The following is a 24,166-nucleotide window of genomic DNA, read 5'->3' on the forward strand; positions in this document are numbered from 1 at the left end:
AATGGGGAGCAAGCTCGAAAACATTGCGAACCAGTGCACTGCTCTTTGCTATTCCACTGCCGAATACGCCTGCCCTGCATGGGAAAGATCTACTCATGCTAAGAAGATGGATGTTGTTCTGAATGCACGCTGCCAACTTATGACAGGTTGTTTAAAACCAACAAACACTAACAGCCTATATATCCTGGTGGGTATCACTCCCCCGATATAAGAAGAACAGCAGCTAGCAGGAAAGAACGACTCCACCAAACATCAGATGGGAGGCACCCTCTACATGGTCATACACCTACACCCAGCTGCCTAAAGTCGAGGAAGAGCTTCATGAACAGTGTTGTTCCATTACAATCAATCCCATCTGAAGCCCGCATCGCCTTGTGGAAAGACTGGCTCGCCAGTCTCAAACAACCCCCAACGATGGAAATTCCACCGGGTGAAAGCCTTCCCCCAGGAGCTAATTGCAATTGGACAACCTGGAAGTGCCTTAACAGACTTAAGACTGGTGTAAATCATTCAAAGGTGTCACTAAGCAAATGGAGATATACAACCAGCCCGACAATTTGTGGATGTGGAACTGAGCCACAAACTATGCAACATCTCCTGCAATGCCCATAGAGGAACCCTGTACTGTTGCAGATCTTGCTGAATTCAACAACAAGGCGCAAAAATGTGTCCAGTTCTGGCTGGGCCATGTATAGACTGTCTGTGGACACTATAAGAAGACCCTGAGGAATACTGTACTCTCACTTTAACTTTGCACTGGCTGAAAATCTCTGACTCACTTTGCAGGACCTCGTCACTCTTCCTGCCTAAATGTTGGTACTGACATGGACACTGACGTCTGGCTGCTCAGCATTAAGAATGCTATGGACTCATTTTGAGCTGCCCCTAACCCTGGCACCTGGGAATCTCATTCTTATCCACAGAACCTCCTCTCTGTTTCCCAAACCAACGAATCCCCCATTAGCATTGCTCACCTCTTCTCCCTTCCTACCTTCTGAATCATAGAGAAAGATTCAGTGCCAGTGACTCTAAACTAGAAAAAAGATAAATTATGCAAAATAGAAATGAGGGAGTGTTCATATGTCCATGGACCGCTTGGAAATCTAATGGTTGAGGGTAAAAGCTGTTCCTGAATCATTGAGTATGGGACTTCGGACTCTTGTACCAATACCCCGACTGATGGCAGTAATCAGAAGAAGGCATTTCACAGATGGCAATGGTCCTGAGAGATGGATGTAGTCTTGTTGAGAGACTACCATCTTAAAGATGTCTTCACTGGTGAGGAGGGTTCTGTCTGTGATGAAGCTGGCTGACTCTATAAGCCCCTGCAGTTTTTTTGAGTCCAAGGCCCTATGCATTGAAGGCTCCATATCAGATGTTGAAACAATCAGTCAGAATGCTGTCCACTGAACACCTATAGAAAGATGCAAGACATACCAAATGCCCTCAAGCTCCTAACAAATTAGAGCCACTGTCTTCCTCATGGTGACACCAATGCAATGGATCTATGATAGAACCTCTGAGATTTTGATGCCGAGGACTTAACACCAATCTCCCTTTCCCTCAGTCTTGCAGATATTGAGTGTAAGGTTGTTGTGACAGCACTCAACTTGCTGATTTCTCTCACACTAGAAAGCCTCCCTTTTGTCATCTGAGAACCTCAGCTTGTTAGAAAAACTTGATCAGAATAATCCAAACGTTCCCTTAAAATGTCCAAGCCACAAAGCCTATTGTAATTTAAAATAGCATTTTAGTTTTCCTGTTCCCATTCCTCTAATGGTCAGGTTCTATGCTTTCTCTTTCCCAGCTGGAATGAGATGCCCAACCTTTCCAGCTTTTCCTTCTACCTGACTTATAAATGGATTTGAGCCAAATATCAGCCATGACCTTATTGAGTGATGGCACACAGATGAGGGACTGAACGCCCTGCTACCGCTCCTATTTCCTGCATTCACAAGATGACATTTGGGGCAAAGACCAGAGTTGTCCACAACTTCAGCTGCTTTGTTTTAATGAGTGCCAAGAGGTGGATACGGTGCTCAGGATGTGTTGCTCTTGAGCCCGTTGGAAGTGCCCTTCACTCTGGGCTGATTGTACGTTGGTTGTCTGGCTGAAAGGCCAAGTTTCGCAAATCCAGTAGCCACTCTCACACTTGAATAACTGCAGGATGAGGAGGGTGATGCTGTTGGTTGGTGACCAATCCAGCCCATGACTGTTTAATCTGTGTACTGTTAAGTATCAGCAAAATGAGGGAACCAACTTTCATAGCGCAGCTGTGTGGAACTCCCTCATTAATGTCTTACATATTGTATTTTCATGAGAATATTGAAAGGAGTGGTCATGCTGGCAAGATCAGAGGGCTTTTAAAGCAGAGGGGCAAAGAAATTTCAACTGAGTTATGGTGAATCTCCGGAGTTCTCTACCCAAGACTATTGTGGAGGATAGAGTTAGTTAACTTTTTGAATGAAGTGGGAATTGAGGTTTTGAGGAACTAGCAATGGAGGTGAGGACAGCATAGCTCATTCATGATGGCTGGAGAGGCCTGTTAAACTACTTTTGCTCCAATTCTTATGTTTGTTTGCCATTATCTCGAACCAGAGCTTAGCTTGCATTTTGTTTGATTTATTTTTTGGGAGGTGATTTCAGTGAACCTGCAGTCACATCAAACCAGCCAATGATATGGGGAGTAATGGACATATAAAGCCAAGATGATTTGCTGCTGGTGAAATGACCCATCTTGAGCAGAAACTGCCAAATATAAGCAATTCCCTCCTAATTCCCAATGTGCAACCTGGCTGATGCTGGTTAAACTATCTTCACTGTCCTGGGTAGTTCTGGATGACTGGATGATACAGCTCCATCTCAACAATCTCAACAGATTGTTGGGCTATCTTATTATACCAGAAATATTGAATTTATACTTCTCCAACCTGGCTTATATCTACATACATCTGCAGCACAACATAATGTTGTGAAAGAAATGAGAGGACCACAGGAAGGTGTAAGTGTGATTGGAACACATTTCTGTGCAGTAGGATGAAGAACTACTTTATTTCTTACCCATCCAAAACCCTTCCACTGAGTACTTGTTGCCTACAGAGAACACAGATTGTAATGTACTCCTGTAAAGAAATCTTTCATCTTAGCAATACTGATTTTCACTATAAAGATATAATAATTTTTCCTAATAAGAGATAGCAGCAAACAAAACTTGTGTTTGGACTTTGTGCATTTCCATTTTCAAATAATAATATTTCAGAATTGGTGTGGGGATGTAGCATAATAAAATCCTTTATTACACAGAAGAGGAAAACTCTCTATAAAGTTTACTTTAATCACATAACATTTTATCACATGCCATGTGTACATGAGGAAATGCTACTGTATACTTAACAAATACTCTTTCAGGCTTTTAAAATCATAGCTTTGAAGACTTTCTTTCTTCTTCAACATCAGCTTGTGTTACAATTGGTACTTGACACGATTTGAAAATAAGTTGAAATTCAGTTTGTCTTCTGAAACCTTCGCACCAACATATCGGTCTGATGTTATAGGCATAGTGATGAAGGGAAAGAGAAAGAACAGAGTTGAAGTTCGAAGTTCAAAGTAAATTTATTATCAAAGTACGTGGTTGATAACACATTCACTGTGTTGAAAACATTCACAATCCCATATTATTCCAGAAAAGCTCAGATCTGTTGATTCACCAATAATTAATTGTTCTCAACAGAAAGCGAAGATAAACAATTTAACATCTACACTTGAACACAATTGCTATTTTTGTTGGAATTATGGCATTATAGGAACATCATCAACTTACACTGGATAACAATGTTTATTCATGGAAACTTACAGCCCAGAATGAGGCAACTCCAGCCTGATGTGCCAATGCTATCTGCTTGTGAAATCTATCCATTTGGTCCCCCTTTCCTTCTCTTTTCCTGCAGCCCTCTAAGATGCTATATGTAAATAAAATTGTTTCAAATATTATGCTGAATTAAAAAGCTTATCTTCTCACTGTTTGTTTAGCCAAATATGTGTCTTTGCTATCAATAGTGTTTGTTCCTCTTGGACTTAGCATCACCCTCTTCTAAATTTCCCTGCAGTTTCTCTATCCTGAACTTGAAGCAGTTAAAGATGAGAGCTTCATGTTCCTTGAAGTGAACATCAACAAGAGCTTGTCCTTGTCCAAGCACGTCATCAAAACCAGCTTCCATGCTATGGATTCTGTTAATACTTTCACTATCTCAATAAAGCAGCCAACATAATCAAAGACCTTCCCACCCTAGACATTTTCTCATCTTCTCCTCTCCCATCAGACAAAAGATACAAAATTCTCTTTAACCACAAGCATCAAGGACAGCTTCTACCTCGTTATTGTAGGACTATCATATGGTTACCAAAGGCAATAAGATGGACTCTTGACCTCACAATTCACCTTGCTATGAACTTGCACCATTTTGACTTCCTGCACTGCACTTTATCTGTAAGTGTGACACTTTATTCTGCATTCTGTTATTTTCCCCTCTACTACCTTAATGCACTGATGTGATGAAATGACCTGTGTAGATGACATGCAAAATTAGTTTTTCACTGGACCTGAGTACATGTGAAAATAAACTATTTCACCAATTAAACCATTTCCTCCAGTCTCATCACAACATGGAAGATCCTGTATAGCTGGGGAGCACTGGAGATGCACAAGACCCACTGATGGCTTAGTGAGGCAGTGTCTTAGCTCGTAGGCTCATGATGTGTGAGTTCAACATTGGACCTATTTTCCTCACAATGGCTGCTCAGATGAATACAGAAGGCTTCTGCTGTTTCTAACCAATTGGTTAAACATCACTAAAGATACAGGAGCAGAACAAGGCCATTCAGCCCATTGTGTTTGCTCTGCCATTCCATCTTGGCTATTTATTATCCCTCTCGCTCACATTCTCCTGCCTTTTCCTTGTAAACTTTGACACACTCATTATTCTAGAACCTATCAACTTCCACTTTAAACATACCCAGTGAATTAGCCCTCACAGTTCCCTGTGGCATGGAATTCCATTGATTCACCACCCTCTTGCTAAAGAAAATATTCCTCATCCCTGTTCTAAATGGACATCCCTATATTCTGAGTCTGCACCCTCTGGTCCAAGACGATCATCTCCAATTCCACTATAGCTACTACTTTCAAGATTCAATATATTTCAATGAGATCTCTCCTCATCTAAACTCCAATGAGAACAGGCCCAGGGCCATCAAAGGCTCCCCATACGGTACTGTGCAGAAGTCTTAGGTGCATAAATATCGCGAGGGTGCCTTAGACTTCTGCACTGTACTGTGTTTGTCAATCTGGAGCAGAGAGTAAGTTTGTAAATCTGGTGGAATCAAAGGGTGTTGGGAAAAGCGAGGGTGGGGTGCTGTGGGATAGGTGTAGGGGAGGTGGCAGAGAAGTAGTGCCAGGGACAAGGGCTGATGCAGGTGCAGACACCAGGCAAGGTAATGTGATTCCTAGCGATTGGTTTATTGATCATTACAGAATGTCTCCGTTGCTTTCTGCTCCCTCCCCTCTCCCTTCCCCATTTCCTGACCATGATTCCCCTCTCTTTTCCCTCTTCCCACTCTCCTTCTACAATGGACACCCATATCTAAATCAGATTTATCATCATTCACATCATGATTTTTTTGCAGCAGTACTGTGCAGTACATAAAATTACTACAGTACTGTACGAAAGACTTAATCAGTCTAGCACTATACGTACCTAAAACTTTTACACAGTACTGCATGTTAACCCTTTCATTCACAGTATCAATGCCAAAACATCCTTTCATCTGCTCACAATATTCCAAGTGCAGTCTGACCAATGCCTTATAAGGCCTCAGCATTACATCCTTACTTTTATATTCTAGTCCTCTCAAAATGAACGCCAATATTACATTTGCACTGACTAAGTCTGCAAGTTAACCTTAAGGGAATCTTGTACTAAGACTCTCAAGTCTCTTTGCACCTCTGATTTCTGAATTTACTCCCTGTTTAGAAAATAGTCTACAACTTTATTTCTTCTACCAAAGTGCGTGACCATACACTTCCCTACACTGTATTCCAGCTGCCACTTCTTTTCCTATTCTTCCAACGCGTGTAAGTCTTTCTGCAGAGAGTGGGAAGAAGAAAAAGAAGTGGCCTCAGCACTGAACCCTGTGGAACATCACTAGTCACAAACTAGCCAACAAGAAAAGGCCCCCTTTATTCCCACTCTTTGTCTCCTGCCAGTCAGGCAATCTTCTAGTCATGCCAGTATCTTTCCTGTAATAGCAAAGGTTCTCGCCCTCATCTGTGGCACCTTGTCACAACTCATAACAGTTCTTACCAAAATGCTCCTCACAAAGTCTTTCTGAGAGCTTCGCAGGAATATGCAGTTCTCTCCTTCACATAATTTGAGTTCTTCTGAAACCTGAAAAGCAACAGGGAAGAGTGAATTCAACATCCAGATCAATTGTCTTAGGCCATCCTGAGCAGGTTCTCCACAGAGCTATTGGGGTTGAAAGAGTTGGAGTAAGAGGACAGGTTGCATAAAGAAGATTTTGAGTGAATGATGAAAATATTCTCAAACACTTTATCGTCTCTGGGTTTCCTGTGGAACTCCTAAGCCTGTTCCACCATCCAACAGAGATCAACAGCTTGTCACTGTCTGAACTTGATCCATTCATGGTGCTCTTTGTCTTATATTCACATCAGGTTTAATTCTTTTAATGGTGTTTATCTGCTGCTCCTGTGTTTCCAGTACTCTCATTTCTACCCATTCAGTGACAGATTTGAATGCAACTCGTATAGACCCAGACTTTTACATTAGGACCTAATGTACACTGTTCTACACCTTGTCACTTGTTCACTTACATCAAAACCCTGCATCACTTCTCAGTACTGGCTTCCAATACATTTTATGTGTAGTCATAAAAACAATACAGAATGAACAATAGATATTTCACCCTTTGTATTTTCCACTGGTGCCTGACGGCCATGTGGCCTTGTTTGTCCTGTTGCTCCTCAGTACTGTTAGGCAGCTGATGGAAGACTGATGTATCAGAGAGGGGGAAAGATGAAGCTAGAAAAAAGGAGACTGCAAGTACTGCTTCCAGTGCCACCCATTCTCCATGACAGCAAGAAGTCTGGACTGGCTGGTTGACAGGACACGTCAGAGCAGCAAAGACAGAGAATGAATGTTAACAAAGTTTGAGGGCAGCATTAATGAACTAACAAAGTTGAATTTGTCCAGGTCTCGTCCCACACATCCCCCAGTCTTTTTGACACCCACAATCTTCAGGAAGGCCTGGCTGGTTGATAGGACAACGTCAAAGCAGCAGGGACAGAGGGTGAATGTCAAGAAAGTTTGAGGGCAGCAGGTCTCTTCCCCAAATCAGGTTGATCCTGAATCAGGTCTCTTCCCAACCTCAGATCACTCCCCCCACTGCATTGCTCCCCAATATCTTCTACGTCTCCATATCAGATCATTCTCCAACATCAGATCATTCACTCACATCAGGTCACTCCCCTACATCAGGTCCGTTTATGCAAGTTTTTTAATGGTATTTCGCACCAATTCTCAATATTTAGTATTGACCAGTCAGCTTCCTGGGAATTATTACAGCCATATTCCTTCCAAACTACCTGCCACCCCGACTTGTGCATTAATCAGCACTTCTGGTGAATGAATAAAGCCTGGAGCACCACGGGAACATTTTCATTGCAGGAACTTCATGGTTCTTGATAACTGTTGATCAGTAACTTCCGGTGGGTAATTTGTTATTGACAATATTTCCAGCACTGCCAGTGATGCCTGCCAAGGTTCACATTCATCTATTAGAACCATTGAACTCTACAGCACAGAAAACAGGCCATTTGGCCCTTCTAGTCTGTGCCAAAACATTATTACGCTGGTCCCATTGACCTGCATTCAGTCCCTAACCCACCAGACCTCTCCCATCCATGTACCTATCCAACTTATTCTTAAAACTTAAGAGTGAGCCCGCATTCACCACATCAGATGGCAGCTCGTTCCACACTCCCAGCACTCTGAGTGAAAAAGTTCCCACTGTTTCCCCAAACCTTTCCCCTTTCACCCTTAAGCCATGTCATCTCATATTTATCTCTCCTAATCTAAGTGGAAAGAGCTTATTCACATTTGCTCTGTCTATACCCCTCATAATTTTGTAAACCTCTATCAAATCTCCCCTCATTCTTCTATGCTCCAAGGAATAAAGTCCTAACCTGTTCAATCTTTCCCTGTAACTCGACTCCTGAAGACTCAGCAACATCCTAGTAAATTTTCTCTGCACTCTTTCAATCTTACTGATATCCTTCCTATAGTTAGTTGACCAGAACTGTACACAATACTCCAAATTTGACCTCACCAATGTCTTATACAACCTCTCCACAACATCCCAACTCCTATACTCAATACTTTGTTTTATGAATGCCAGGATGCCAAAAGCCTTCTTTACAACCCTGTCTACCTGTGACACCACTTTCAGGGAATTATGTATCTGAACTCCCAGATCTCTTTGTTCCTCTGCACACCTCAGTGCCCTACAATTTACTGTGTATGTCTTACCTTGATTTGTCCTTCCAAAATGCAACACCTCACACTTGTCTGCATTAAATTCCATCTGCCACTTTCTGGCCCAGATCCGTCTGCAAGCTTTGAAAGCCTTCCTCACTGTCCACAACACTGCCAATCTTAGTGTCATCAAATCAATCCCATCTCCCATTCCTTCCTATTCCAGGCAATTAACTTCATAAAATATATACTTGCGACTGCATATGGACTTTTATTGCATATGGCATTATTTAATATATAGCTAATGTATAATCTATATTCTGTGTGCTGTCTGTCCCTTCATCCTTCTGATGCGGTTGTATGCAAATTTTCCTTTGTACTGTACCTATACCTCACCGAACTTATGTTCAGAACAATAAACTCAAATTGTCTTGGAAATGTTACTGTTTCATATGTTCAATATATTCAAAAATAGATGTTTTACATGAAATAAAATGTTGTTTGGAATATTAATGATCTGAAACATTTGAGTTAGTCAAGGGCCTAAAGCAGTGTTCAGGATCCCTGCCACACATCCCACAATCCCTTTGGCCCATAATCATCAGGAAGGAGGCATTGGAGCCTCAGGACTATGACTGCCAGACTGGGTAATAGCTTCTTCCCTCAGCCTGCTTAATTGTTGGAATTGTAGCTGGAATTTAACATTACACAAAATTAAAGCAGTGGAGATAAATCAGACTCACCGGTGCAGACTGAGGTAGATCCAGTTCTCTTTTGCCTCCTGGATACCAACCATGTGACCAATGTTGGGCTCTGGAAAACTCAGGGTTAACAATCAACAGGAAAAATACCAGGAAACTGAGTGTTTTTTGGATGGCCATTATCTGCCGGCAGAGATCTCACAGTTTTTGGCTCTGTAAAAGAGAAAGGAAAAACATTGAAACCTATGGAATATTGAAAGGCCGGGATAGAGTTGATGTGGAGAGGGTGTTTCCAGCAGTGGGTGAAGTCTAAGACCAGAGGGCACAGCCTCAGAATAAAAAGATGTCCCTTTAGAACATGGATGAGGAGGAATTTCTTGAGCAAGAGGGCGGTGAATCTGTCAAATTCATTGCCACTGAAGGCTGTGGAGGCCAACTCTTTGAGTATTTTTTAAATGGAGGTTTATAGGTTTTTGATTAGTAAGGGCATCAAAGGTTACGGGAAGAAGGCAAGAGAATGGGTTGAGAAGGAAATTAAATCAGCTAAGATGGAATGGCAGAACAGACTGGATGGGTTGAATGGCCTGATTCTGCTCCTATGTCTTATGGTTTTATGGAAACTGCAGAGCTATAGGTAGAATATTTCTGATTAGAGAAGATACAGGTGAAAAGAATACAGACATACTATTGTATCACAATAATGATTTATCTTTGGATAGTTTGATCAGAAAACTAGGTCAGTTTTAAAGCCATTGCTGTATTTTGGCAGTTTAAATAGTGCATGTTCAATTGCAGATCAATATTATATATGTATGGATTTCAATTTCCATACACTAGGTGGTATAATCAGATACCTCTCTCTGAAAGTAATTAGTTGTCAACATCTTGTATCTTTTAAGCATGTAGAGTGCTTTGGATTGCTGTTCAAATGTGATTAGAATAATATTAAAATTGTGATTATTTTTATCACAGAGAGTGCTATATCTTTCATTTGCCATTCAATGGGAGCTGCAAGCTCCTCTCCTGCTGACTATGCTGAGCGTGTTTATATAATTTATTGTTTTGTATTCCATTTCCCTCATGATGTCTCTGTGCTGAGTTCTTTAACAGTGGATGTATTTGGTGTCAAATGTGACCAGGTGTCACCCTTTCTCTGAGGCAATAGGTTGGGTTCAAGGCCCAATCTATCAACAATGCGAGGTCTAGGCTGCCATTTCAATCCAGACTGATATGTTAAAGCCTCTTGGGTGAGTTCCATGTCCCTGGGGATAGGTGGGCAAGTTCTCTCTGGTGTTCAATCCTTTACCTTTCAGTCTATGTCATTATCAAACACATTGTCATAACATTGCTGCTTGTGGGAGGTTGGCTGTTGTGTTTCCAACTTACCAGAAACTCTGTACTTCAAAAATACCTCACTTTGAACAAGCAGATGTGGTTTCAGTTCAAAGACGAGAAACCCAGCACTGTGTTCACCCCTGCTGGTCCATTGAATGCTTATCGTTAATTATGTGCTCAAATTTTGGAGAGGGATTTGAACTCAATATAATGTTATCACTGGTCTTGAGAAACATTGAATAAAGTTGTTACAACAGATACTTGGAAATCACAGATGTTGCCATTGTGCAGCCCATGGATTTGAAGAGAATAAACTCAGTGTGAGGGAAAATTATACAAACCTTGGGTTTTAGTGAGGCTCTGGGAAGTGATAATGCAATCAGGTGTAGAGGTCACAATGATCACAGAGCACTGGTCACTAAGGTTATGGACAACCAAGAACTTGAAAGCACCTTAACCCAAGTAGAGTCTATACTAAATACTTGAGTGTGTATCCACACAACCACATGGTGCATCCTCTTTGGTATCTTCCATTATCTTCAAGGTTCAAAGGTTCATTTATTATCAAAGTATACAGTTTGAATTTCTTCATCTCCAAGTAACCAGGAAACCAAGAAAGAAAAGAAACAATCAACAACCCCCAAAATTCCCCCTCCCCGCCCAAAAGTCAAAGAAAATCAGAACAGGCACATCAACCCCCAAATCCCCCTCCTGCACAATAAAACCGAACAAAATACAACTGACACAAGGACGCCCAAATCCCTCCTCCAGCACAAAATTGAACAAAAACTGTACAGGCACATTAATCCCCAAATCCTCCACTTTGTGCAAAAAAACTAACAAAGTGAAACAGGTTAGGTCAAATCTCAATGTTAGTTTAAAACTTATCTTTCAAATCCTATTTTAATACATTTTTCTGCTAATGTAGTTTAAGGAAATGTTAATGGTTGATGACATTGTGGTGAAATTGTTCATTCTGCAAAATCCTAACTGCAATTTGATATTTACCCTTTATTTGGAAATAGCAACTTGTAAGTCTTGAAGAATTTAACTTACAGCTACAAAATAAACCCCACAAGTAACAATCAGCCATGTCCGTTTGCTTCAAAAATACTCTGAGAACTAATTATTAGATCCTTCTGATCATTCTTCTGTAAAGTAAAACAATTAATTAATCTATCAAATTATTAACCAAGATTCAGTCTGAAAGTTATATTATTATGAATTAAACTGAAACTTAAAATAAAAGGTTTGACAAAAATTATTTCATAAAGAATCAAAGACTCGAAGAAGTCATAACTTACCTGTGACAAGGAGCTCAAAGTAGCTTTCTATGAGCTGCTTACCAGACGTCGGTTAGCTGTCTCCCTATTTATCGTGATTCAGAAAGGGGAGGGACCTGAAGTGGAGTATTATAAGATGATCATAATTGTTTGTTTGGAATCATCATGTTTGTGAAGAGTAATCAATGCGTGGTGACCATGAACAAACAATTCCTAACTCGGTGTATTCAATTGGGGATATTACGTCATCACTGTCCCCGGAGATCGAATCCACATGTTTACACATTAAAGTGAACACCGTTGCTGCCAGAAGTAAGAACCAAGATGCACTAAATATTTCTGATCTTTCCTCTTTGCAGAATGTTTGTCAATTTATACCTGTAAGAACTGATCTTCTTTTGAAGATTCACTGATTACTGATATATATAGTATGTCTTTTGCTAAACTGGACAATCTGCGGATGAGGATTTTGTAACCTGAGTAGGATAACAAAAAATATGCAGCTCAGAAACAGGCCACTTGACCCATTCATTTCATGCTTCTCTCAAGCCTCCTTCCTGCCTTTCCCCAGCTATCAGTTGTGACGAGAATACACATAAAATTAAGATGTTTGCTGGCCTGGGTTAGCATCAGTGGCATCAGCAGTTGGTCTGCCACCTGTCCCCAGGGGGAGGAGAGATAAGGAACAATGAAGCAGCATCTGGAGATGTGTAATGAAGGGACGGGAGAGAGAGAGAGCTGTCTGGAGCGGCTCCCCCCTTTGAACCCTGAACTGTTTGAAGTGATGGACAGGCGATACCCCAGCAGGGGGTTAAAAAGGGACAGGTTCGCTAAGGCAGGACACACACACGACACCCGAGGTGACGAGACCCTGGAAGCGGTGCGCCTCTCACGAGTCGGTGGGAAGTATCGGACAACGCACAGGGTGGAAAGGTACGATCGGCGGGAACCTGGTGTGTGTCCGCCCTTGCTTGGGTGCCGGGTTCACTGCAGAGGATCGACCGCATCTGGAGGAGGGGTCACAGTCGGTGACCTCAGGTGACATCACCAAGGACCTGCCCAAAAGCTGCTTGTGAGCAATTATCGCCGGTCTGTGAGTGGAAGCCGTTCTGAATGATCAGTCGTTCCCGTTCTCTCTCTCCCTCCCCCCACGTTGTCCATCACCATGGCAACGATTACAGCGAACTGAACTAAATTGGACTGAACTTTTGTGTCACTTTGAAATTTGGTCATTTACCCCTAGACAACGATAGAGCTTGATTGATGCTGTTATCTTAATTCTGTGCACATGTGTGTTTATCGTTGCTGAACTGTTGCATTTATTATCCTTTCGATTACTGTGTTGCTTGTTTCTTTAATAAAACTTTCTTAGTTCTAGTAATCCAGACTCCAACTGAGTGATCCATTTCTGCTGGTTTGGCAACCCAGTTACGGGGTACGTAACACAGTATAAATGCCTATTTCCTTCTCCCTTAAATACTTACCTTTTATCCTTCTTTGGCAATCCTTTGGGATCAAGGATGCCTCCCACTCCAGTGTGTTAGATCTAAGGTCCCTGACCCAAGGACTCTGCAACAGATGAGTCAGGAAATGCATGATGAGACAACACTGGTCTAACCAAAATTGTGGAAAATTGTCCCGGGGGATTCAGTTCACAGAAAGACAGAAGTCCAATTCAACTCATTACTGCCCAGTCAATTGTCAGGAAAGTGGTGGAACCATCCTTGATAGCACTGTTACATAGAACTCACTCATCTGTACCTTAGGTACTGTGTTTTGATGGGAGATTTTTGAATGAGTAATCATGCTTTCAAGAAAAGGTGTCCGTCATTGCAGAGAGTATGGTGAATCTCTGGAATTCTCTATTGCAAGGGGTTGTAGAGGCTAGATCATTAGTAGTATTGAAAGTGGAGTTAGATAACTGGTTGAAAGATCAAGGAATTGAGGGTTTTGGGAACTAGCCCAGAGGAAGAGTTGACACCAGTTACATCAGCCATGATCATATTGAGTGATGGGGCAGGCTCGTGAGCTTCTTTGGGCTTTGTCAGGACTACACAGCTCAAGATCTCATGGACCACTGAATTCGGGATGTGGGGTGAGGGTGGTCTAACCAAGGCAGTGTCGAACTGACGATTGTATCAATGTGACCTGGTTGAAGCTGGTCAATGGGCATCAAAGGGGAAATCTCCAATGGCTGCGGTCATACTGGCTGTTGTCAGACTTCCTCCACCTCCTCGCTGAAGCTCATAGCCCAAACACTTCCAGCGGCTTCTTCAGTGACCTTTCCTCCAAGACCAGAATTAGAGATGTTCACTGATGAATGCATAATTTAAAAATCCATGCATAACTCCTCAGCAAATGAAGCAGTCGATACCCACATGCAGCAGGAACTTAAGAATTAGATGAAAAATAGTAAGTAATGTCTGTGATTCGAAAGTAGGAGGCAATGGTCATCTGCAACAAAGGGGAATCTAAACAGAAAATACTCTGAAGATGCTGGGGTCAAAGCAACACTCAAAACACACTGGAGGAACTCAGCAGGTCAGGCAGCATCCATGGAAACGATCAGTCAACGTTTCCACGGATGCTGTCCGACCTGCTGAGTTCCTCCAGCATGTTGTGAAAGGGGAATCTAATCACCACCCTTAATATTCAGTTGCCTTACTGTTGCTGGGTTCTCCACTAGCGATGTCCTGGGACTCACCTCTGCCTGCAACTGTCACTGTCCTATAAATACCAGGGCTGAAAGAGTAGAGCAGAGGCATGGTGCTTAACTCATGTCCATCACCTCACGTCTTTTCCACTATCTACAATGCATGAATCAGGAGCATGATAGAACACTCCTCACAAGCTTGGTTGAGTGCAGGGACAACAGATCTCAAGCAGCTCAACACCATCCAGGACAAAACAGTCCACTGGATTGGTACTCCATCAACCTCCCTAAAGATCTATTCCCTCTGCATCAACGCACAGTAGACACCATCTGGAAATGCAATGTAGTCACTCATCCTAAACCACTGCCACCTACAATGGTCAAGGACAACAGGTGCATGAGAACACCACCAAGCTAAACGGCATGCTGAAATATATTGCTGGTCCTTTATGGACAGTAGTCTACATTCCAAAAATCCTTCCTTAAAGCACTAATCAGAATTAGGTTTATTATCACTGGCATATCGTGGGGTATGCAAAGGGAATGTCTTATTCTGAAGGACTGTGGAGGTTCAGGCCTTAGATACACTACCACAAGTGTCATCATTTGAAAGCACCTTCCATTTTGATCAATCACTATTCATAGTGGGCGTGATGGACTTGCTCTGAGAGCCAGCAGAGAATGTTGAAAACCATTTAAAATCTATAAAAATTATATTTTTTTCTGCTCTGTATAGTTGGGTTCTTTTAAAACTTTAACTCAGCTAAACCTTCTTCTCCCATCAGTCTGCTAATGAGATGGGAAGCCAGCTGGCAATAATCAATTATGGGATAAAACTGCCAATCTTAGAAATTGATGAAACCATAGTAAATAAACAACTAGGAAGCATGAATCATCAGCTAACAAACTCTGAATAATCTCTTCATTGACCTCATCTCCGGACATAACTGTGTAACTACAGGCCTGCTGCAGGGAATTTGTTATTCAGGAGCCCAGTCACTGGTGTGAAAGGCCACCGTCACTGTCTACAGTGTTGTGTGTTTCCACATTAACTCATCATCTGTAGCAACTCACACAAAATGCAGGAGGAACTCAGCAGGCCAGGCAGCATCTACAGAAAAGAGTAAACAGTCGACATGTCAAGGGTCTTGTGTTTCAGCCCAAAACGTCGACTGTTTACTCTTTTCCGTAGATGCTGCCTGGCCTGCTGGGTTCCTGCAGCATTTTGTGTGTGTTGCTTTGGATTTCCAGCATCTGCAGAATTTCTCGTGTTTATGATCTTACTCATCATCGACTTCAACCTGAGATTTGTTATTCACTTGCAGAATTTTACAAAGCGTTTCCATACATTGTCAGGATCCGATTTGATACAGAAAATCATTTTGCATTAAACTTCAGTGTGGAGGGCAGATGTGTCACGTTCCTCTTGAGCAATTCAACCATACCTGTACAGCCTTTCCACTGTACTCGCTCACTATGACTTCACAACCTCCTGTCATATCTTACCTGAGAAAGTTTATCAGTCACTGCTGTAAAAATTCTGATAGACATTTTTGGCGCATGAGCAGCAGACCAATCGATTTAAAAAGAGAACAAGCTTCCCACAGGTCAGGGAGAAGAGTTTAAAAAAGGAGCATGTCACAGGGCTCGGTGTATTAGCACTGGAACAATCGATTCACAAATCAATAACAGGAGCAGATAACAGAAAAGCAGGGTTGAAGCAAAGCGCCCATTGTGTGGGGGGACCAGTTTAGGAGTGAGGCTTTGGCAAGGAGGCACAGGTAAAGTAGCAAGTAAGGCTTTTGTACTGGTTGAATAAAAAGTCACTAAGTTGCAGCTAATTAAATACAGGGATGATGCAGGATCAGGTGATGTGCTGTAACTGCAAGATGTGGGGGCTGGTGGACCCCATTGTGGTTCCTGGTGACCACATCTGCAGCAAGTGTTGGTTGCCTGAGGAACTCGGGCTCAAAGTTGATGACCTGGAATCTGAGCTTCAAACACTGCAGCACAGCAGGGAGGGGTAGAGTTCCCTGGATTCCATAAGACCATAAGTCCATAAGACAAAGGAGCAGAAGTAGGCCATTCAGCCCATCGAGTCTGCTCCGCCATTTTATCATGAGCTGATCCATTTTCTCCTATTTAGTCCCACTCCCCTGCCTTCTCACCATAACCTTTGATGCCCTGGCTACTCAGATACCTATCAATACACCCAATGACTTAAATACACCTAATGACTTGGCCTCCACTGCTGCCCATGGCAACAAATTCCATAGATTCACCACCCTCTGACTAAAAAAATTTCTTCGCATTTCTGTCTGAAAGGGCGCCCTTCAATCCTTAAGTCATGCCCTCTCGTACTAGACTCCCCCATCATGGGAAATAACTTTGCCACATCCACTCTGTCCGTGCCTTTTAACATTTGAAATGTTTCTATGAGGTCTCCCCTCATTCTTCTAAACTCCAAGGAATACAGTCCAAGAGCGGACAAACGTTCCTCATACGTTAACCCTCTCATTCCCGGAATCATTCTAGTGAATCTTCTCTGCACCCTCTCCAACGTCAGCACATCCTTTCTTAAATAAGGAAACCAAAACTGCCCACAGTACTCCAAGTGAGGTCTCACCAGCGCCTTATAGAGCCTCAACATCACATCCCTGCTCCTATACTCTATTCCTCTAGAAATGAATGCCAACATTGCATTCGCCTTCTTCACTACCGACTCAACCATTCACCTTCTTCACTGTTTCAGGACGTACTCACACCTGATAGATTAGCTGCCTCAAATTCGATCTGTGGTCAGAGACAAGAGGGTGTGACTGTGAGTGAGGTGGGTAATGGCATCCAAGAGACAGTGCTGGAGGAACCTCAGCCCTTGAGCTTGTCCAACAGGTCTGATGTTTTTGCTCCCTGTCAGTGGGGGGCTGTAGGAAGGATGAGCATCCTAACTGTGGCACCATAGTTCAGGGAGCCTTTCAAGAGGGGGGAAGAAGAGAAATGTAGTGTAATTGGGGATAGATGTGTGGTTAAGCATAACTCAAATACCATCTATAAAGTTGCTGATACAACCATTGTTGGTAGAATCTCAGGTGGTGACGAGAGGGCGTACAGGAGAGAGATATGCCACAGTGGAGTGGTGTTGCAGCAACAACCTGGCACTCAACGTCAGTCAGATGAAAGAGCATATTGTGGACTTCAGGAAGGGTAAGACGAAGGAACACATACCAATACTCATAGAGGGATCAGAAGTGGAGAGAGTGAACAGTTTTAAGTTCCTGGATGTCAAGATCTCTGAGGATCTAACCTGGACGCAACATATCGATGCAGTTATAAAGAAGGCAAGACAACGACTATACTTCATTAGGAGTTTGAAGAGATTTGGTATGTCAACAAATACACTCAAAAACTTCTATAGACATACCATGGAGAGCATTCTGACAGGCTGCATCGTTGTCTGGTATGGGGAGGCTACTGCACAGGACCAAAAGCTGCAGAGGTTGTAAATATAGTCTGCTCCATCTTGGGTACTAGCCTACAAAGTACCCAGGACACCTTCAAGGAGTGGTGTCTCAGAAAGGCAGCGTCCATTATTAAAGGACCTCCAGCACACAGGGCATGCCCTTTTCTCACTGTTACCATCAGGTAGGAGATACAGAAGCCTGAAGGCACACACTCAGTGATTCAGGAACTTCTTCCCCTCTGCCATCCGATTCCTAAATGGACATTGAACCCTTGAACACTACCTCACTTTTTAAATATATATTATTTCTGTTTGTTGCACAATTTTTAATCTATTCAATATATGTATACTGTAATTTATTATTTTTTCTTCTGTATTATGTATTGTATTGAACTGCTGCTGCTAAGTTAACAAGTTTCACGACACATGCCAGCAATGATAAACCTGATTCTGATTCTGAGTATGGTCAGGGGAATAGACAGAGTTCTCTGTTATGAGGAAAGAGTGTGCCGAAGGCTGTGTTGCCTGCCTGGAGCCCAGGTTCGGGGCATCTTATCTGACCTGCAGAGGAATTTGCAGTGGGAGGGGAAAGATCCAGTTGTCATGATCCATGTGAGTACCAACGACATAAGAAGAACGAGTAAAGAAGTTCCGCTGAAGGAATGTGAGCAGCTAGGGACAAAATTAAAAAGCAGAACCAAAAAGCTAGTAATCCCTGGATCACTACCCGAGCCATGTGCAAATTGGCATAGAGTCAAGAAAATTAGAAAGCTAAATGCTTGGCTCAAAGATAGGTGTGGTAGAAGTGGGTTAGAGTTCATGCAAAAATTGGCACCAGTATTGAGGAAGGAGGGAGCTGTACCAATGGGACGGGCTCCGCCTGAACCTTGATGGGACCTGGATCCTAGTGAATCGCATAACTAGGGCCGTGGATAGGGCTTTAAACCAAATAGTCGGGGGGTGGTTTCAACAGACTGGAGAGGTATAGATAAAATGAAAGAGAAAAGTGTGGATAAAGATAAAGAAAAAACAAAAGATAAAAAAAGAGAAAAATAAGAGTGAAGTGAAGAAAAGTCAAGAGTAAAAGGTTACAAGATTTTAAAAGCACTACAAGTGTAAGGGCACTTTATTTGAATGCCAGTCATATTCGAAACAAGGTCAGTGAACTTGTGGCACAAATCAGTACAAAGAGGTATGATTTAATGGCCATTACAGAGATGTGGTTACAGGGTGAAGAGGATTGAGAATTAAATATCCAAAGACATCAGGTAATACGGAAAGATAGGCAGGAAGGTAAGGGAGGTGGGGTAGTGCTCTTAATTAAAGATGAGATCAGGGCGATAGTGAGAGATGATATAAGATTTAAGGAGCAGAATGTTAAATCCATCTGGGGAGAGATTAGGAATAGCAAAGGGAAAAAAATCACTGGTGGGAGTTGTCTATCGGCCACCAATTAATAACATTACAGTGGCACAGGCAATAAACAGAAATATCTGATGCATGTAAGAATAGTTATCATGGGGGACTTTAACTTGCACATAGATTGGGTGAATAAAGTTGGTCAAGGCGGTCTTGAGGAGAACTTCAGAGCATGTATCCATGATGGCTTTCTTGAACAGCATGTTACTGAACTTACAAGGGAACGTGTTATCTTAGATCTGGTCCTATTCAATGAGACAGGTCAAATTAGTGATCCTGTAGTTAGGGATCCTCTTGGAAAGAGTGCTCACAGTATGATTGATTTTCTCATACAAATGGAGGGTGTAATAGTTCGATCGAAAACCAGTGTATTATGCCTAAACAATGGAGACTACACTGGGATGAAGGAGGAGTTGGCTAGTGTAGACTGGGAACACAGGCTATACGATAGGACGGTTGAGGAACAGTGGAAGACTTTTAAATAGATTTTTCGCGGTGCTCAACAAAGTATATTCCAGTCAAAAGCAAGGACAGTAAGGGTGGAGACAGCCAGCCTTGGATAACTAAGGAAATAAAAGAAGACATCAAACTAAAAGCTTGTGCATACAAAGTCACCAGGAGTAGTGGGAAATTGGAAGACTGGGAAAACTTTAAACCAACAAAATACCACTAAGTGAGCAATAAATAAAGGGAAGCTAGATTATGAAAATAAACTAGGACAAAATATAAAAACAGATGGTAACAGTTTTTATAATTATATAAAACAGAAAAGAGTGGCTAAAGTAAACGTAGGTCCCTTGGAGGACGAGAAGGGGGAATTGACATTGGGTAATGAGGAAATGGTTGAGGCTTTGAATGGCTATTTTGTGTTGGTTTCACAGTGGAGAACACATCTAACATGCCAAAGAGGGATGTTATGGATGCGATGGGAGGTGAGGACCTCAATACAATAGCTATCACTAAAGAGGTAGTGCTGAGAAAACTTGTGGGCCTGAAGATAGACAAGTCCCCTGGTCCTGATAAAATGCATCCCAGGGTACTGAAAGAAATGGCAGAGGTTATAGTTGAGGCTTTGGTGATAATTCACCAAAATTTTCTGGACTCTGGACAGGTCCTGGCAGATTGGAAGAAGGCAAATGCCACACCACTGTTCAAAAAAGGATGTTGGCAAATTGCAGGTAGCTATAGGCCAGTTAGTTTAACGTCTGTATTTGAAAAATGCTTGAAGCTATCATTAAAGAGAAAATAGCGAGGCATCTGGAAAGAAATAGATCCATCAGGCAAACACAGCATGGATTCAGCAAAGGCAGGTCCTGTTTGACAAACTTACTGGAGTTCTTTGAGGATATAACGAGCGCAGTGGATAGAGGGGAACAAATGGATGTTATTTACTTGGATTTCCAGACGGGATTTGATAAGGTGCTACATAAAAGACTTATCCATAAGATAAGAATGCATAGAGTTGGGGGTGATATATTAGCATGGATGGAGGATTGGTTAGCTAATGGAACTCAGAGAGTTGGGATATATAGGTGTTACTCTAGTTGGCAATCAGTGGTGAGCGGTGTGCCACAGGGGTCGGTAATGGGCCCACAAATGTTCACAATATACATTAATGATCTGAAGGAGGGAACCGATTGTCATGTATCTAAGTTTGCTGATGATACTAAATTGAGTGGAAAAGCAAATTGTGCAGAAGATACAGAGAGTCTGCAGAGAGATATAGATAGGTTAAGTGAGTGGGCAAGGGTCTGGCAGATGGAGTACAATGCTGGTAAATGCGAGGTCAGCCACTTTGGAAGGAAAAATGGAACAGCAGATTATTATTTAAATGGTAAAATATTGCAGCATGCTGCTGTGCAGAGGAACTTGGGAGTGCTTGTGCATGAATCACAAAAGGTTGGTTTGCAGGTACAACAGGTTATCAAGGCAAGTGGAATGTTGGCCTTCATTGCCAGAGGGATTGAATTTAAGAGCAGGGAGGTTATGCTGCAACTGTACAGGGTACTGGTGAGGCTGCAGCTGGAGTACTGCGTGCAGTTCTTGTTTCCTTACTGGAGGAAAGGTATACTGGCTTTGGATGCAGTGCAGAAAAGGTTCACCAGGTTGATTCCAGAGATCAGGGGGTTAGACTATGAGGAGAGATTAAGTCGCCTGGGTCTGTACTTGCTAGACTCCAGAAGAATAAAAGGAGATCTTATAGAAACTAGATGGGAGAATAATATACCTCATGATGGAGTGGCGGAGCAGACTCAATGGGCCAAATGGCCTACTTTTGCTCCTTTGTCTTGCGATCTTGTGAAGCATAAAATTATGAAAGGGATAGATAAAATAGAGGCAGGAATGCTGTTTCCACTGGTAGGAGACACTAGAACTAGGGGACATTGCCTCAAGATTCGGGGGAGTAGATTTAGGACAGAGATGAGAAGGAACTGCTTTTCCAAGAGAGTAGTGACTCTGTGGAATTCTCTGCCCAATGAAGCAGAGGAGGCTATCTCAGTAAATGTATTTAACACAAGGGTGGATAGAGTTTTGCATAGTAGGGGAACTAAGGGTTATGGGGAAAGGCAGGTAGGTGGAGATGTGTCCATGGCCAGATCAGCCATGATCTTATTGAAAGGCGAAGCAGGCTCGATGGGCCAGTTGGTCTACTCCTGCTCCTATTTCTTATGTTCTTATTTGCGTATGTAGGGAAAAGACTAATGTAGCTCCAATACCTTCTGTGTGGTGACATTGTTTCTTATTCCCCTCACAGCCTGCAATAGAGTTAAGGTTATGCTTCATTGCTCTAAACTCTTACCACCAGATGAAATAATTTCTCTGCATCTGATCAAACCCCTTTATCATCCCAAATGCCTCAATCAGATTATCCCCATCCCTTCCACATTTATCGTATGTTTATGAAACCCATTTAGTGTCATATCAGAATTTAATGGTTTTGTCTCCATTTCATTCTGGTCAATTTTTACTGCCTTCAGTCCAAATAATTTGTGACAGCTAGCACTGAAAGTTATGTATTCTCAAAGTGAGACCAACAAGTTGGGAATTCGTGATACAGCCGAATGGGTTGCTGATGAGGCCATACTTGGAGTATTGTGCTCATTTTTGGTTGCCCTGCAATATAATGTTATTAAATGAGAAAGAATGCTGAAGAGATTTACAAAGATGTTTGCCAGGACTTGAGGGACTAAATTATACGAAGACATTGGAGAGGCTGGAATTTTATTCCTTGGAGCACAAGAGACTGGGAATGCACAGCAGTGCTCAGAGGGATCAGAAGTGGAAAGTGTGAGCAAGTTCAAGGTCCTTTGTGTCAGCATCTCTGAGGATCTATCCTGGGCCCAACGTTGGTTTGGACAAACTTGGGTTGTTTTCTCTGGAGCAGTGGAAGCTCTGGAGATCTGATAGAGGTTTAAGAGATTATGAGAGCCATATCCAGGGTTGAATTATCTGATACCAGAGGGCATGCATTTAAGGTGACAGGGTGTAGTTCAAAGGAAATGTGAGGGACGTTTGATTTTATATATAAACATAGAGTGGTGTGTGCCTAGAACGCGCTGCCTAGGGTGGGGTAGAGGCTGATACATCAGAGACTTCTAAGAGATGTTTAAATAGGCACATGGATGTGAGGGAAATGGAAGGACATGGACATGTGTAGGGAGAAGGGATTAGTCTAGTTGGCCAGTTAATTAATTTGGCACAATATTGTGGGCTGAAGGGCCTGTTCCTGAACTGTACTGTTCTATGTTCTATATTGATGCAGTTACAAAGGCATGGCAGCAGCTAAATTATAAGTTTGGGGAGATTTAGCATGTCACCAAAGACACTCGGAAATTTCTACAGATGGACTGTGGCAAGCATTCTAACTGACTACAGCACCGTCTGGTATGGGGAGGGGGCACTGCACAGGATCAAAATAAGCTGCAGACCTTTGTAAACTTAGTCAACCCCTCGGAGGGCAATAGCCTCCCCAGCATTCCAGGACATCTTCAAAGTATGATGCCTCAAAAATTAAGGACACCCATCACCCAGAACATGCCCTCTTCTCATTGTTACCATAAGGGAGGAGGTACACTTCTTCCCCTCGCCATGATATTTCTGAACAGACATTGAACCCATGAACACTACCTCACTACTTTTTGTTCTCTCATTGCACTACTTATTTAATTTAACTTTTTAAAATATATTTATATACTTCTTACTGTAAATAAAGTTTTTATTATTATGTATTGCAATGTAGTGCTGCCACACAACAACAAATTTCACAACATATGCCAGTGACATTGAACCTTATTCTGAGAGGTGATCTTGAAAAGGTGTATAAAATCATGAGGACATAGATAAAGTGAATTCACTCAGTCTTGCTCCCCCAGAGTTGGGCAATCAAGAACGAGAGGGCATAGGTTAAAGGTGAGATGGGAGAGATTTGAGAGGAACAGGAGAGGCATTTTTTTTACATGAAGGGTGGTTTGTGTGTGGAATAAGTTGCCATAAGAAATGGTTGAGACAGGTATATGGACTGGAGTTGTTTTGGTTATTGGCCAAGTGCTGGCAAATGGAACTAGTATGAATGGGACATCTTGGTCGCCACCGGCTAGTGGTGTAGAAAGCTGTATGTATAAATCTATGAACTCTATGAATGTAAAGCTTACGGTATCACCTGATTAAATGAACCTGAGGTACAAGCATCAGGAAGTAACTAAGAAAGTTGGTGAAGACAGAGTGGCAAATGTCATTTGCATGGCGTTTAGTAAAGCTTTAGACAAGAT

General features: G+C 42.2%; 1 protein-coding gene across 1 annotated transcript; it reads right to left on the minus strand.

Moving 5' to 3' along the window:
- Positions 1-3,249: 3,249 nt before the first annotated feature.
- Positions 3,250-11,971, minus strand: gnrh2 (gonadotropin-releasing hormone 2). Its single transcript, XM_063047095.1, has 4 exons — positions 11,887-11,971; positions 9,290-9,460; positions 6,360-6,443; positions 3,250-3,542 (listed from the first exon to the last, which is right to left on the minus strand). Exons 2-4 carry the CDS (start codon positions 9,425-9,427, stop codon positions 3,504-3,506), a joined length of 261 nt encoding a protein of 86 aa, XP_062903165.1. The 5' UTR covers positions 9,428-9,460; positions 11,887-11,971; the 3' UTR covers positions 3,250-3,503.
- Between the last annotated feature and the right edge of the window lie 12,195 nt (positions 11,972-24,166).

This window comes from Mobula hypostoma, chromosome 4, assembly GCF_963921235.1.
Source record: "Mobula hypostoma chromosome 4, sMobHyp1.1, whole genome shotgun sequence".
NCBI classification, from domain to species: Eukaryota; Metazoa; Chordata; class Chondrichthyes; order Myliobatiformes; family Myliobatidae; genus Mobula; species Mobula hypostoma.

Excerpts from the sequence above, each read along its gene's own strand:
- gnrh2 (XM_063047095.1), bottom strand. The coding sequence starts at position 9,427 with ATGGCCATCCAAAAAACACTCAGTTTCCTGGTATTTTTCCTGTTGATT. Across the intron at positions 6,444-9,289 it reads ATCTACCTCAGTCTGCACCG|GTTTCAGAAGAACTCAAATT; the intron begins GTGAGTCTGATT and ends GTTGCTTTTCAG. Across the intron at positions 3,543-6,359 it reads ACTTTGTGAGGAGCATTTTG|ACCGATATGTTGGTGCGAAG; the intron begins GTAAGAACTGTT and ends CTATAACATCAG.